Source organism: Dama dama, chromosome 13 (assembly GCF_033118175.1).
Source record: "Dama dama isolate Ldn47 chromosome 13, ASM3311817v1, whole genome shotgun sequence".
Classification (NCBI taxonomy): Eukaryota; Metazoa; Chordata; class Mammalia; order Artiodactyla; family Cervidae; genus Dama; species Dama dama.
Genome location: NC_083693.1, coordinates 42863303 through 42879717, shown reverse-complemented (window position 1 = coordinate 42879717; position 16415 = coordinate 42863303). Strand labels below are relative to the sequence as shown.

The 16415-nt window shown below is 45.9% G+C and overlaps 1 protein-coding gene and 1 pseudogene across 2 annotated transcripts; both read left to right on the top strand.

Moving 5' to 3' along the window:
* Window positions 1-8665: 8665 nt before the first annotated feature.
* LOC133067946 (mast cell protease 1A-like) lies at window positions 8666-10793 on the top strand. 2 transcript variants are annotated; one of them, XM_061159031.1, is made up of 5 exons: window positions 8666-8778; window positions 9018-9165; window positions 9627-9762; window positions 9944-10201; window positions 10521-10793. In XM_061159031.1, the coding sequence occupies exons 1-5, from the start codon at window positions 8724-8726 to the stop codon at window positions 10680-10682; spliced, it is 759 nt and encodes a 252-aa protein (XP_061015014.1). In that variant the 5' UTR covers window positions 8666-8723; the 3' UTR covers window positions 10683-10793. The 2 variants fall into 2 exon arrangements, with proteins under 2 accessions (XP_061015014.1, XP_061015015.1); XM_061159032.1 differs by having other exon boundaries at window positions 8689-8778; window positions 9944-10090.
* Window positions 10794-13029: 2236 nt separating this feature from the next.
* Window positions 13030-16127, top strand: LOC133067947 (granzyme H-like; annotated as a pseudogene).
* The last annotated feature ends 288 nt before the right edge of the window (window positions 16128-16415 follow it).

The following is a 16415-nucleotide window of genomic DNA, read 5'->3' as shown; positions in this document are numbered from 1 at the left end:
CATTTGGAATGAAAGAAAAAAACAGTCACTATTTCCAGATGATACAATATTATATATAGAAAACTTGAATATCTCTACCAAAAAAAAATGATAGAATAAATAAAGTCAATAGTTTCAAGATACAAGGTTAATATGTGGAAATCTATTGTTTTAATTTGTATATACACTAGTAGTGAACTCAGAAAAAGAAAAAAATACCACTTACAATCCAATCAAAGTTTATAGAATAACTATGAATAAATTTACCCATGAAGGTATTATACTCTAAAATCTGTAAAACACTGATTGAAGGAATTTGAAGACAATACCAATAAATGGAAAGATATTGCACGTTCAGAGATTGAGAAAACTTTTATTACTAAAATGAGCAGACTACTCAAACCAGCCTACAGTTAAGGCAATCTGTATAAAAACACCCATGACATTTTTCAGAACTAGAACAAAAAGTCCCACAAATAATTCATCTGGAACAACAGAAGATCCCACATAGCCAAAGCAATGTTGAGGAAGAAGAGTAAAGATGGGGATATCATGCTTCCTGAGGCTTCCCTGGTGGCTCAAATGGTAAAGATCTGCCTACAGTGCAAGAGTCAGGGGTTCTATCCTTAGGTCAAGAAGCTCCCCTGGAGAATGGAATGGCTATCCCTCCAGTATTCTTGACTGGAAAATTCCAGGGACAGAGAAGCCTGGTGAGCTACCATCCATGGGGTTGCAAAGAGGCAGACATAACTGAGCAGCTAGCACTTTCACTTCTTTTCATCATCCTCCCTCAATTCAGACTACACTATAAAGCTACTGTAATCAAAATGGTATGAAACTGGCACAAAAACAGACACATAGATCAATGGAACAGAACGGAGGGCCGAGAAATGAACCCACATACATAAGGTCAATTTATATCACAAAGGAGGCAAGATACATATAATAGAGGAAAGACAGTCTCTTTGATAAGTCATTTTGGCAATACAGGACAGCTGCACATAAAGGAATAAAATTAGAACATTTTCTCACATCATACATGAAGATAAATTTATAAACAACCAGAAACAATTAAATTGTTAGAAGAAAACACAAGCAGTACACTCTTTGGTCAGGTCTTAGCAATAGTTTTTTGGCTATTTCTCCTCAGGCAAGGGAAACAAGCAAAAAAAAGCAAATGGGACCTAATCAAACTTCAAAGCTTTTGCACAGCAAAGGAAATCATTAACAAAACAAAAGAGAAAATTGCTAAATAGGTAAAAGTATTTGCAAATGATACGTCTCATAAGTTGCTAATATTTAAAATATATAAAGAAGTCATACAACTCAATATAAAAAAGAAAATAACCCAACTGAAAAATAGTCAGAGCACAGGGAATTATATTCAGTACCCTGTGATAAACCATAATGGAAAAGGATATGAAAAAGGATGTGTATGAATAACTGAATCACTTTTCTGTACAGCAGAAATTAACACAGCATGTAAATCACCTATATTTAAATAAAAGCAACTTTTTAAATGGGTAAAGCATCTGAATAGACATTCTTCCAAAGAAAACATGAAGATGGCCAACAGGTACATGAAAACATGTTCAGTTCAGTTCAGCCACTAAGTCGTGTCCGAGTCTTTGTGACCCCATGAACCGAAGCATGCCAGGCCTCCCTGTCCATCATCAACTCCCAGAGTCCACCCAAACCCATGTCTATCAAGTCGGTGATGCCATCCAACTATCTCATCCTCGGTCGTCCCCATCTCCTCCTGCCCTCAATCTTTCCCAGCATCAGGGTCTTTTCCAAGGAGTCAGCTCTTCTCATCAGGTGGCCAAAGTATTGGAGTTTCAGCTTCAACATCAGTCCCTCCAAATAATACCCAGGACTGAATCTCCTTTAGGATGGACTGGTTGGATCTCCTTGCAGTCCAAGGGACTCTCAAGAGTCTTCTCCAACACCACAGGTCAAAAGCATCAATTCTTCGGCACTCCGCTTGCTTTATAGTCCAACTCCCACATCCCTACATGACCACTGGAAAAACATTAGCTTTGACTAGATGGACCTTTGTTGGCAAAGTAATGTTTCTGCTTTTTAATATGCTGTCTAGGTTGGTCATAACTTTCCTCCCCAGGAGCAAGCGTCTTTTAATTTCATGGCTGCAATCACCATCTGCAGTGATTTTGGAGCCCAGAAAAATAAAGTCTGACACTATGTCCACTGTTTCCCCATCTATTTCCCATGAAGTGATGGGACCAGATGCCATGATCTTAGTTTTCTGAATGTTGAGCTTTAAGCCAACTTTTTCACTCTCCTCTTTCACTTTCATCAAGAGGCTCTTTAGTTCTTCCTCACTTTCTGCCATAAGGGTGGTGTTATCTGCATATCTGAGTTTATTGATATTTCTCCCGGCAATCTTGATTCCAGCTTGTGCTTCCTCCAGCCCAGCGTTTCTCATGATGTACTCTGCATAGAAGTTAAATAAGCAGGGTGACAATATACAGCCTTGACGTATTCCTTTTCCTATTTGGAACTAGTCTGTTGTTCCATGTCCAGTTGTAACTGTTGCTTCCTGACCTGCATACAGGCTTCTCAAGAGGCAGGTCAGGTGGTCTGGTATTCCCATCTCTTTCAGAATTTTCCACAGTTTACTGTGATCCACACAGTCAAAGGCTTTGGCATAGTCAATAAAACAGAAATAGATGTTTTTCTGGAACTCTCTTGCTTTTTCGATGATCCAGTGATTGTTGGCAATTTGATCTCTGGTTCCTCTGCCTTTCCTAAAACCAGCTAGAACATCTGGAAGTTCACAGTTCATGTATTACTGAAGCCTGGCTTGGAGAATTGAGAGCATTATTTTACTAGTGTGTGAGATGAGTGCAATTGTGCGGTAGTTTGAGCCTTCTTTGGCATTGCCTTTCTTTGGGATTGGAATGAAAACTGACCTTTTCCAGTCCTGTGGTCACTGCTGAGTTTTCCAAATTTGCTGGCATATTGAGTGCAGCACTTTCACAGCGTCATCTTTCAGGATTTGAAATAGCTCAACTTGAATTCCATCACCTCCACTAGTGATGCTTCCTAAGGCCCACTTGACTTCACATTCCAGGATGTCTGGCTCTGGTGAGTGATCACACCACCATGATTATCTGGGTCATGAAGATCTTTTTTGTACAGCTCTTCTGTGTATTCTTGCCACCTCTTCTTAATATCTTCTGCATCTGTTAGGTCCCTACCAATTCTGTCCTTTATTGAGCCCATCTTTGCATGAAATGTTCCCTTGGTATCTCTAATTTTCTTGGCGAGATCTCTAGTCTTTCCCATTCTATTGTTTTCCTCTATTTCTTTGCATTGATCGCTGAGGAAGACTTTCTTATTTCTCCTTGCTATTCTTTAGAAAGATGTTCAACATCACCCATTATGAGGTATTAGGTTGGCAAAAAAATAATTGCAACTTCAAACTGAATTTTAAATCATTATAACTAGTCTCAGACACTTCTTTACTAATCAAAATAGGAACCATTACTATCAACACATTTTTGCCAACAAGAAATAAGTTTATTTATTTCTGTAAAGTAAAAATCGATGTTCTAGATTTGACCAACTCTCAGAAAGTATTTTCTACCTCCTGCTGGTTGTGGAAGTGCTTTCTCTGCAAAAAGTTGTCGAGATGCTTGAAGAACTGGTAATCAGTTAGCAAGAGGTCAGGTGAAAATATTGGATGAGGCAACACTTTGCAGCCCTATTCATTCAACATTGGAAGAGGTGGTTGTGCGATGTGTGATCGGGCATTGTCATGCAGAAGAATTGGGCACATTCTGTTGACCAGTGCTGGCTGCAGGCATCACAGTTTTTGGTGCAGCTCGTTATTTGCTGAACATACTTCTCAGACATAATGGTTTCACTTGGATTCAGAAAGCTATAGTGGATCAGATGGGCGGCAGACTACCAAACAGTGAGCATGACCCCTTTTTTGGTGCAAGTTTGGCTTTGGGAAGTGCTTTTGAGCTTCTTCTTGGTCCCACCACTGAGCTGGTGGTTGCCACTGTCATATAAAACCGACGTTTTGTCACATGTCACAATCCTATCTAGAAATGGTTCATTGTTGTTGTGTAGAGTAAGAGAAGATGACACTTCAAAATGATGATCTTTTTGATTTGAGATCAGCTCATGAGGCACCCACTCACCAAGCTTTTTCACCTTTCCACTTCGCTCCAAAGGCCGAACGACCATAGAATGGTCGATGCTGAGTTCACAGCGACTTCTCATGTCGTTGTAAGAGGATCACCTTTGATGATGCTCTCACTTGGTATTTGTCAACTTCCAATGGCCATCCACTGCGCCCCTCATCTTCAAGGCTCTCGTCTCCTTTGCAAGGCTTCTTGAACCACTACTGCACTGTATGTTCATTGGCAGTCTTGGGCCAAATGCGTGGTTGATGTTGCAAGTTGTCTTTGCTGCTTTACAATCCATTTTGAACTGGAATAAGAAAATCGATCAATGTGCTTTCTGTGTAACATCATTTTCCTAGTCTGAAATAAAAATAAACCAACAGCAAGTAACAAGTCATTAGCAAAAAAACATAAAGCAAGGAATGTGCATTAAAATGACATATGACATAACCATATTAAAGAATGCATTCCAATATCAAACAGCAAAATGCAAAACCCGCAATTACTTTTGCACCAACCTAATAAATGCACATCAAAATCACAATATTACCTCACACATCTTAGAAGAACTGCTGTCAAAAAGATAACAAATGAAAAAAAACAAATAAAAAAAAAAAAAGATAACAAATGACAAGTGTTAACAGGATGCGTTGAAAAGAAAAAGCCAGTATACTGTTGTTAGGAATATAAATTAGTCCAGCCTCTAGAGAAAACAGTACCAAAGTTCCTCAAGTACTTAAAAATAGAATTACCATAAAGTAAAGTAAAGTCGCTCAGACATGTCCAACTCTTTGCGACCCCACGGACTGTAGCTGACCAGACTCAGCTGTCTATGGGATTTTCCAGGCAAGAGTACTGGAGTGGGTTGCCATTTCCTTCTCCAGTGTATCTTCCCGACCCAGGGATCAAACCCGGGTCTTCATCATTGCAGACAGACGCTTTACCGTCTGAGTCAGAATTACCATAGGATTCAACAATTCCACACCTGGGTATATATCCAAAGTAAACAAAAGCGCTAATTCAATAAGTCATTAATATATGCACCCCAATGTTCAAAGAAGCATTATTTACAAAAGCCAAGCTATGGAATCAAGGTCAGCATCCATTAACAGATGAATGGATAGAGAAGGGGTGGCATATATATACACACAATAATATATACTCAGCCATAAGAAAATGAAATTTCTCCATTTTGAAATAACATGAATGGACCTGGAAAGTATTAAGTTTAGTGAAATCAGACAGAGAAGGCTAACTACTATACATTTTCACTTATATGTGGAATCTAAAATATAAAAGAGTTAAACAAATGTAACAAAATAGAAACAGACTCATAGATACAGAGAACAAATTAGTGGTTACCAGAGGGGAGTGGGTGGTGACAGAGGCAAGATAGTCGAAGAGGATTAAGAGGTACAAACCAGTAGGTATAAAATAAATAAGATGCATGGATTTAATGTACAGCACTGGGCATGTAGTCAACACTATATAATAACTTTGTATGGAGTATAAACTATAACAATATGGAATACTATATTGTACACCAGAAACAAATACTGTGAGTTACTATACTTTAATTTTTTTAAAGTGACTAAATGGAAAAGAATTTATATCAATTTCTTACATCAATTATTGACTATTTAAGGCAAAATAGTATTTAAGGCATATAGTGCTGAAATGTATGACAAAGATAACTCAAAATGTGAGAAGGAAGACAAGTGAAAATATACCATTACGAGGTCCACATATGAGTGAAAGAAAAAGTGGAAGTATTAGTTGCTCAGTCCTGTCTGATTCTTTGCAGCCCCATAGACTGTAGCTGCCAGGCTCCTCTGTCCATGGGATTTCCCAGGCAAGAATACTGGAGTGGGTAGCCATTCCCTTCCCCAGGGGATCTTCCCAACCCAGGGGTCAAACCCAGGTCTCCAGCATTACAGGCAGATTCTTTACCATCTGAGCCACAGGGGAAGCTGAAGGCATATGCTTCAGTGTAACAGCTAAAATAATCATAGATATATAACAGAAAGCCAATAAAGAAGCCAAAATGGTATATAACACTATAGAGCAGAAAAGCAGGGCAGAAGAACAGAGAGTAAATCACACTGTGTTCCAGAAAGAACGTTCATAGTTTTTAGCTCTGATAGGCTAACCTTCTCCCTTATTATACATTTTTCATTTGGACAAAATTTCCCTAGTGATTCTTTCATGTTTATTTTCCACATAAATTTTAGAAATTGTCTAGAACTTGTGGAACACTAAGAGAAAAAATTCAATAGGTTTCTTAAAAAAAATCACATTTGTATGTTATTTTTATAATCATATTCATATATTAACTTGGGAGAATCAGTACATTTTTGGTGTAGATCCATTGTATTCGAGAACTAAGAATATCTTGCTGCTTCTGAAGACTCTTCTTGTGCTTTTCAGAAGCAGTTTAACATTTTGCCTGAATAGGTTTTTCACAATTCTGCTTAAGTTTTTCCTCAGCCTCATACCTATATTTGAGGTATGCCCACCTCACCCTATTTGTCCTGCTCTGATAAATCCCACCTGATTGCCCAGACCCCCGAGAAGACCCATACTGTAACAGATTTTCTTTTCAATTATATCTCAAAACAGGTCATTATAATATATATGAAAGTTACAGATTTCCTTTTAAATTGGAAACAATCTCAAGCTCATAGACAAGTTGCAATTGCAATGCAAAAATTTTTCTTCTCCAGAACCGTTTGCTAGTATAAGTTACTGAAACAGCACTCCATTGCTTCTCAAATACTATAGAATGTAATTCCTACAAACAAGGACATACGTAGCCACCATCCAACCTTCAGACCCAGGAAATTAACACTGATGCCACAATTATCATCTAATCCTCAGTGAAAAACCTAGCTCAGTAGCCTTAATAAGTTGACTTATCTGATTAGCATTTGCAGAGATGTATATAAGTGATCTCTCACCCATCATCCCCAAGTGCATCCCCTGATCCCCACATCCCAGGATCTGGTGACGCACATTAGGTAGCCCCTTCCTGTCAATGCCCACCTCACCCTATTTGTCCTGCTCTGATAAACCCTATCTGATTGCCCAGACCCCCGAGAAGGCCTATAAATCCCCCTTGATCAGAAACTACCCATCCCTTGTGTGAACACCCTCCCTACCTCACGTGGACATTGAATCTCTGCCTCACACGTATTCTGTTACCTGATCCAGGATGTCCAACGCAGGGTGTAGGGTGAGACGTGTGTCCACACAGGAGAGAGGCCAGATGTGGACACATTCTCACCCCATGTGGGCTTGGCTTGGACACCGTGCCCTGGTTAACTGTGTTCCCTTGCCAGAATCCATATTAGCAGTGGGCTTTGTTTCTTAATCAAAGGTTTCATTGCTTTAGAAGAGACTTGAGATCAAGGTGTTTAGGCCCCATGATGTTTTCAATTATATGACTCTCTCCACCTTTTCCATTATTGGGACATGACCGGGATAATTTGGTTAGCAAATTGTATGGAGACATTAGAAGGCCACTCTCTGGGTAGTGGTGGGGGAATTCTGCTTTGCCTCCCTGGCATCCATTCTCATTTCACGTGGAACTCCCATCCCACAGGCTCTTCTTCCTTGACTGCAAGACCCCTGCTGGGAGATGAAATCTAGGGCCCTTCCTTTTTAATCTGCTGGGAGCTCTTGATTGCCTCAAACAGAGGGATATGGTAGAATAGGATATCAACATTTAGGTAATTAAAAGAGCCCAGCTTGTACCTGGCTTATTTCTAGGCAGATGCTTATTTGGGAGAAAGACAACAACATGTCATGTGTGAGGGAGAATGACAATCCCAGAAACAGAGGTGACTTGAGGTGCCTCATGGAGAGAAACCAACATGCCCAGTGAGCAGCCAGCACCATCCACTGGGCATGTGTGAGTGAGACATCAAGTAATTCAGCATCCAGGCTTCAAACCTCCCTGATACCAAGAGGAGTAGAGGAGTGCTATCCACACTGTATCCTGAGCAACATGCAGGTTCATGGGGAAAACAATGTTGCTGTTTTAAAAAAAAAACTCAATCTTTAATAACTGTTTAATAACTCTTCAGCATCACTCTTACACACCATCCTGTATATCTCACACCATGGTTCTCACCATCCTTGTTTGACCCTGACGGTTTCGTCTCCTCCACCAGAAGTGAGAGATCTTATCTCCAAATTTCTCATACAAAGAGACCTCAATACACAATCACCCTGGTGATGAAAGAGAACCACAGAAATGAAGACTTCTATGTCATGAATCTCTCATCATGGGACCCAGAATGCTGGGGCTCAAAGATCTGGTATTTGTTGATACAACGTCTCACTACTTCTACTTGTAGTGATTTTCTTGTTTCCTGCTGAGTGATGGAACTAAGCCAAGAGCTGACGGGAGCTTCTGTAGTTACCACAGAGTACACACTCCACTCAGACCCCAGGACCTAAGCAGACAGAGGTGTGAGATTTCAGAGAAATCTCAAATGAGAAAAGCCACAACATGGGGAGGAGACACTGGTTAAAAGATCAGAGGGAAGTAGCAGCCACTCAGATCTGGGCAGCTTTCCTGCAGAGATGGTCCTGCTCCTGCTCCTGGTGGCCCTTCTTCTGTCCCCCACTGGGGAGGCAGGTAAGTAATGGTCCCACCCTCAGAGGCCCAGTCCCTCCCCACATGGACAGACCTGCTCAGATGCTACACTCATGCACACCCTCGTTCTGGCCCATCTTCAGCAACGTTTCTAACTCAGCTCGTCAAAGACGAGCAACTTTTCTAACTCAGCTCGTCAAAGACGAGCAAATATGGACCCATCTCCCCTCCCCAGCCTTGGCTCCATGAGCACAGTGGGTAGGCTGGTGTCTTTCTTTCAGGGAAAATCATCGGGGGCCATGAGGCCAAGCCTCACTCCCGTCCCTACATGGCATATCTTCAAATACACACTGCAGAGAACATTCTGTTCTGTGGGGGTTTCCTCGTGCGTGAGGACTTCGTGCTGACAGCAGCTCACTGCCTGGGAAGGTAAGGAGCAATGCCCGGGTCCACATCCTTCTGTTGACCCCTCCCAGGGAACCCTCTTCTCAGGGGCTGCAGACCTAGGCCAGCAGGTAAGGTAAGAAGCTCTTTGGAGGACAGGTGAGTTTTGGCAAGAGAGGGACAGGTCAATGCCACTGACGCATGGAGAGAGGGTCTGATCCAACATAATGTGGAAGAAAGCCAATGTTGCACCCTGGAGCCCAGAGTGCACATGTGAAAAATTCACGTTTTCCTAGACACAGACAAACTTGTGAGGACTGAACACCCTCCGTGGACCCAGGAACTACTACCCTGCCCAGGCTGAAGGAAGCAGACAGCACAGAGATGCTCCAGGGCCCATCGCCCAGAATTCTCCCCTCCCTAAGTCCCGCCCTGTCCCAAGCATTCCTTCAGGTTCCTGGCCTGTGTCTCCTGTGACTCCCTTTCCCTCTCTGCTCTCTGTGCAGCTCAATCAACGTCACCCTCGGGGCACATAACATCAAAAAGCAGGAGAGGACCCAGCAGATCATCACAGTGAAAAGAGCCATCCCGCATCCACGCTATAATGACAAGACTGTGACCAACGACATCATGTTACTGCAGGTGGGACACTGACCCCAGGACACTTCCTTTCTGGGTTCTGCATCCCCCATGACCTCATTCCTGACCCTCCTCCTGTATGACCCCTTCTGTGGTCCCAGGGCTATGAAGAAGGCAAGCCCACGACCATCCTGCAGTCTCTGTGGGCCATCAGTAGGTAAGAATGCCTTTCCTCTGCTTTCAGCTGAAAAGGAAGGCGAAAGTGACCACCGCTGTGAGCCCCATCAGTCTGCCCTGGAACTGGGATACGGTGAATCCAGGGATGCTATGCAGTGTGGCTGGCTGGGGGCGTCTTGACGTGGATATGTACTGCCCAAATAAACTACAGGAGGTACAGCTTGAAGTCCAAAGGGCCAAGAAATGCACCTCTCGCTACAAATATTACAGAACCACCACCCAGATATGTGCAGGGGACCCAGGAAAGAGGAAGAGTTCCTTTAGGGTGAGATCCCCAGTACTATCCATGCAAAGCCTCGGTCTTTGGGTTCGGGGCCGTGGGAACGAGCTCTATCCTGTGTCCCCAGCCTGTCCTCCGGTCCTGTCTCTGTCTGCTGTCCCTGGGGGATGGACATTGCCTCAAAGTCACACATGGGCCGGGGCTTCCTGTGGGAGGAGGGGGATTGTCAGGGCCAGACTGAAACCTCAGGACCAACAAGAGCCTTATATTAGCCAGGGCCCCTAAGAGAGACCACCCACCCCAGGGTTGCAGGGAGAACAGACCTGAAGAAGGTGAGCTCAGTCCTTGCCCTCTCTGCCCACAGGGTGACTCCGGGGGCCCGCTTGTGTGTAACAGTGTGGCCCAAGGCATTGTGTCCTATGGAACAAAGGATGGGACACCTCCACCGGTGTTCACCAGAATCTCAAGCTTTCTGCCTTGGATCCAAACAACAATGAAACAGTACGAACTTCAGGGACAAGACTGAGGTTTCTCCAAGGACTGATCTGTCCATCTTCCCTGGGATGGAGGCACTGGACAAAGTGGTTTGAAGCTAGGCTGCCTGAAACTTAATAAACTTCCATCTCTTGAGCAGAAATCATGGATTCCTCCTTTACTTATCTGAACACATTCATTCAGCGCCTGCTATGTCTGACCTGTTTATAGTTCTGATCTGTTACTGGCTTCTGCCTCCAAGACACCACCCTATTCCAACTCTGGAATTAAAACTCCTGCTGCACTGACAGCCAGCTCCCTCCGGTCACATGTCCCCAGGGCCAGCTCCCCTCTAGGCTTCCCGTGAGCTCCATCAGAGAAGGAGACCCCTCTCAGGAACACACGACCCTCTTCTTGACAACCCTCATGTCTCATCCATATGCCTTCTTCCTCGTCCACACCTACTCCCCTCCCCCCATCCCAGTGCCCTGGGGGAAAACAAAAGGATCCAGATTTGGAAGGAAGGCCACATGAGGTTGAGGGTTGAGGCAGGGGGGCACTTGTCCACCCTAACAGAAATGGGGGATTTACAAATGTGTAGCTCACCCCATGCAGTGTTCCCTCCCTGTGTCAGAGAGGCAGAGCTCAGAAGCCTGAGAAAGTTTCAGCAGGCCCTCAGTATTCCTAGGCCCAGCTTGAGTGCCTCTCACAGCCCTGCCTTGGAGTCCTGGGCCCGGGGCTCTGTGCAGCCTCTGGTGTCCTGAGGGCATATCCTCCTTCAGCCCCAAGTGACCTTCAGGGAGCTCTTCCACCTTGGGCTGACCCAGCGGCTCCCCACCTTCATCATTCCCACATGTGTTTGTGTATAAATATATTTATCTCCAAAGGAAACTCACTATAAAGAAAATTATTGGTTTCAAGGTATCCAAAAGTTTCAGAGTATCTATAGCCTATAGTTACTGGGTACATTTCTTCCTGTATTTTTTTTTTTTTACCAGTTTCTGAAGTTTTGATACAAGGTTCAGAAAAGCAACCTCAGTTTTAAGACATGCAGCTTAGAGAGGGCTTAAGAGAAGTGGTTTGTTGAACGTTTGAATGGAGAGTGGGCTTCAACTATTGCACAATGGGTTCTGGGTAGAAAGTAACACGTATTCATCAAAAGATATTCCTCATAAATGGAACATATTCAACATGGTGCGTGCAAGTGTGCTAAGTTACTTCAGTTGTGTACGATTCTTTGTGACCCTAAGGACTGTCGCCCTCCAGGCTCCTCTGCCCATTCATCACAGAAAGACAACTAAATACAGAATATACAAGTAGGAAAAGTAAACAAAGCGCAGTTCCACCACCCCCAGGTCATCAGCATTAATGCATAAGCATATTTCCTTCCACTGTTTTTCTATTTATTCATAAGATGCACTTGCTTCAACTCACATGGGACTGGGTGGTTTAGAGCTCCTCATGCCATCCTTTCCATTCCTCTTTCTTCTGTCCTCATACTGGTGAGAGTGTTGGGGTCATCTGCTTGTTTAGGATGGCCTGGCCCAGAGACATCTGAGAGGTGGCTCTCTGGACTCGGGACAGAGAATATTAGTGGGGAGTAAGTATTAGATGACTGGCATTTGTTTTCCCTTCACCAGTCACCAGCATTTCTGGAGAGGAAGCCCCTCCTGAAAATCAAAAACACACTGATTCGGGTGGGATAGCCCCCAAGTGTGCTTGAGGGGTGCTGGATACCTCAGCACAATCGAATCATGTCCCTCATTGCCGAAGGACCCAGTGATGGTTTTATTCTGGTTCAGTGAATATCAAGTTCAGGACTTTCATTCAGAATTTTGGGATAAGAAAGGCTCTCTTTGTTACAGAAAACTTATATTTAAACAGGAGATTCTAAATCCTCCAAAAGTGTGAGGCTAGAACCCTGACAAAATAGGAAATGGGGTTGATGTTTGGGGCACTTGGATGAGTCCAGGTCTCTCTGCTCCTAAAGCAAGTCCATTCTCTGCCTCACACTTGGCCCCAAGTAGAGCCCCACACCATAGCCCTCACCCATGTGCTCTCTACTCACAGACTCTAGCTCTCCTCCGGCCCCCAAGCTTCTCAAGTACAGGAGCCATGTCTCTGTTATCCCTGCAGCTCACTTATTGGGTAATTCTTCATGCTTTCCCTAGAATCAAAGAAGACCCAAGAGTGGACAAATAAAGACACTCTTGCTTCAGTCACTGAGGGCCTCTGGGGACCCAGCTCCTCCCCTGGCTGCACCCACTTTCCTGTTCTTCCTCTTGCTTTGTGACTCTGCAGTGGGAGTGCAAGTGTGGTGACTGCTGATCTCACCTACCCCACAGCAGAGAACATGGGCACACATGGCGTGCTCACACCCAGCTGGGGTGATGCACAGCTTGGGGAGGTCTGTGGGGTCACTGAGCCTCCCCTCCTTCCTTCCTCTGTGCTTTGTGTCTGGAAGGGAGAAACCCCAGCAGCTGTGACCTGGGCAGACCTTCTGGAAGAAGCAGCTACTCCTGCTCCTGATGGCCTTTCTTCTGCCTCCTGGGCTGGGACAGGTGAGTGACCATCCCCATTCCTGACAGGGTTGCCCATCTCACTAAACCTCACTCAGTCCTGGCCCTTCTGCTCAGCTCCAATGTCTGAATCAGCTCCCATCCCAACCAAGACTACACGTTCGATGCTGCATAGACACTCAGCAAGGATGGATGGTAGGAAGCAAGCTTTCACTAAAATCCTTGTAGTGCTCAGCCTCTCTCTCACCACCGGTAAAGTGGGTTGTGCATTTGGTGGAGGATGTGAAGCTACAAAACACAAGTAAGAAAATTCCTCACTCCAGCCAGGAAAGGACAACTCAGACCAACCATCCATAGTACGGGAGTTGTCAGCGGACCCAGCTTAAAAACCAGAGAAACTTGTCCGTTTCCCCCACCCTTCACTCCTGCCCAGAAGAGGAGCCCAGGGTGTGATTGGTCAGAAATGGCTAGATGACAGCACCCAAAGCTCTCTGGGTGTCGTTACTCTTCCCCAGGCCCCAGGCAGTTTTTCTTTTCTGCACCAGTGTCCTTGGCAGGGTCCTCCCCAATCCCTGTGGTCTTAAATCCCACCAGTACTATCCCCACCAAATCTCAGCCAAAAGCTAATTGGAAGCCATTGACGTGTGCAGTCAATAGATGTTTAGTGAGATCCTGGGATGCATTATGCCCTAGGACATGAGGATTTTAGAAAACCCAACTCCATAATCTCATAGGTGGATTATTAGAAAATGACACCAATCAGGCTAAGAGGGTCCAGGAGACACCATGAGAATGAGGGCTCATAGGGGATCCCATCCATGATCTTCTGAGCTTCACCCTCTGGAAGGCAGTCTTAGGCCTCTCCATATGTGTGTGTGAATCAGGGCATGGAGAACAATACTGAGGTTTGGGGTTCAGAAAAGCTTATCCCACTGCCGTGAGACCCTGGGGGACTCTCCCCTAGTGTCTATTGGGCACCGTTCACCCACCTTGACTGCCACCTTCCCGAACCTCCTTTCTAACCATAGCCTCTCCCATCTCCCCATCTTTCAGCCTTTTCTTTCAGAGGAGATCATTGGGGGCCATGAGGCCAAGCCCCACTCCCGCCCCTACATGGCTTTGGTTCAGTTTCTGGGTGAGAAGAGTTGGAAGAGGTGTGGCGGTGTCCTCACACAAAAGGACTTTGTTCTGACGGCTGCTCTCTGCAGAGGGAGGTGAGGGGCAGTAGCCAGCCTACCCTTCCTGATGCCTGGACAGGGACCCGTCCTCTCCCCAGGAGCTGAGCCCAGGGGTACCCCTCCTTCACCCAAGGATCCTGGAAATCAGGACCACAAGAGCTCATCAAATAAGCCATCTTAGGAGCAGGACTAGGGTGATGAAAAGCCGAGAAACAGGACAGGTAAGTTTTGAGGTCACTGGGTCGGAGGTGAGAACAAGAGACAGGGTTGAGAAAGGCTGACCCACAATGGCCAAATAAAGCTTCAGAAAAGGATGAGAGTGTGCATGAGAGCCAAACCCAAGCTCAGAGTCACTTCACAATATTGCTGAGAAAGCTCCCGGGAGCCCTGCCCTCATGTCACCGAGAAGCACAGGGCCCAGAGTCACTCAGCCCCAGGACCGTCTGTCACCTCAACTCCCCCTCAGCTGCTGCCCTGCCCTGGTGTCAGCTGCCTGTCACAGCTCCTGGGCTGTATCTCCAGTGACCCCATGATCCCCACACCCCTGCTCTGCCCTCCGTGCAGCTCCATGAGCGTCACCCTGGGGGCCCACAACATCAAACAGCAGGAGAGGACCCAGCAGGTCATCCAGGTGAGGAGAGCCATCCGCCACCCAGACTATAATCCTAAGAACTTCTCCAATGACATCATGTTACTACAGGCAAGGAAAACGCCCCACTGGCCCTGCCCTCCTGAGATCAGATCATTGCCCTCCCAGGAGCTCCTGCCCCTTTCTTCCTTCCCATCCTGGCCGCCTGACCAGTCTCAGGGGGAGAGGTGAGAGATGGGATCCATGCAGCCTCATCATGGCATCCAGGCCAGAGGACCACTGGCTGAGCCAGAGTCTTGTCTCTTCCCACCAGCTGGAGAGAAAGGCCAAGCAGACGTCAGCTGTGAAGCCCCTTAGTCTGCCCAGGGCCAAGGCCCAGGTGAGGCCAGGACAGTGTGCAGTCTGGCCGGCTGGGCCAGGTGGCCCTGGGCGATCCAGCCACCTCCCTGCAGGAGGCAGAGCTGACAGTGCAAGAGGACCGGGTGTGCGAAACCCTCTGCCCCAGCCACTGCAGCCGGGCCAGCCAGATTTGTGTCGGGGACCCAAGGAAGGCGAAGACCAGCTTCAAGGTCAGTTTTCCCGCATCTAAGCACACAGACCCGGGAGGTATGCGTAGGGCAGAGGCCGTATCTTCATCCTCAGCTGAGAGCTTTGGCAGCCTGGTCCTTGAATCCAATGTTTTGCTTTTTATTTCGAGTGGGTCAGGAAGCGTCAGTCATCCCACAGCTGTCTTATCACCAGAGTTTCCAGGAGAAAATTGACAGAAAGGTAGACTTGAGTCCAGCTGCTAAGAACAGTCAGAGTCAGGCTGGAGCCCCAGGACCGGGAGGTGACCAGGCCTCCCTGGGCCTGGGTCTTCCCCACAGCCCCTGACTGAGACCACCCAGCCGGGCGGCAGGGAAGAGAGAACCGCAAGGAGGCCTGCTCAGCCCTTATCTCTCTGCCCACAGGGTGACTCCGGTGGACCCCTCGTGTGTAAAAAAGTGGTCCATGGTACTTTCTCCTATGGAAAGATGAATGGGATATCTCCAGGAGTCTTCACCCAGGTCTCACACTTCCTGCCTTGAATAAAGAGAACAATGACGCACCTCTAACAGCAGCTTGAGACTGACCTTTGTCTGCACTGACCATTGTCTTGGGGAAGCAGCAAGAATCCCATAGGGATTGGCAGTGGGATCACAGGGCCACAATAAATGGGATCTCTAAAGCGATGGGGACTGAATTCCTATTTATTCAAGGAACCACCTCAGTACATAACCACGCTGCTCCAAGACACCCTCTGCTATCAGTTCTGGGTTTTACTTCCTCCTTCCTCCCTCGCCCTCTGCTGCTAAGTCACTAAGTCGTGTCCCCCTCTTTGCGACCCCATAACTGTGGCTGCCAGGCTCCTCTGTCCATGGGATTTTCCAGGCACAAACACTGGAGTGGGTTGCCATTTCCATCTCCAGGGTATCTTCCCGACCCAGGGAATGAATCTGCGTCTCTTGTGTCTCCTGATT

Coding starts and splice junctions, on each gene's coding strand:
- LOC133067946 (XM_061159031.1), top strand. CDS start 8,724: ATGGTCCTGCTCCTGCTCCTGGTGGCCCTTCTTCTGTCCCCCACTGGG. Junction 8,779..9,017: donor GTCCCCCACTGGGGAGGCAG/GTAAGTAATGGT, acceptor TCTTTCTTTCAG/GGAAAATCATCGGGGGCCAT. Junction 10,202..10,520: donor AGAGGAAGAGTTCCTTTAGG/GTGAGATCCCCA, acceptor CTCTGCCCACAG/GGTGACTCCGGGGGCCCGCT.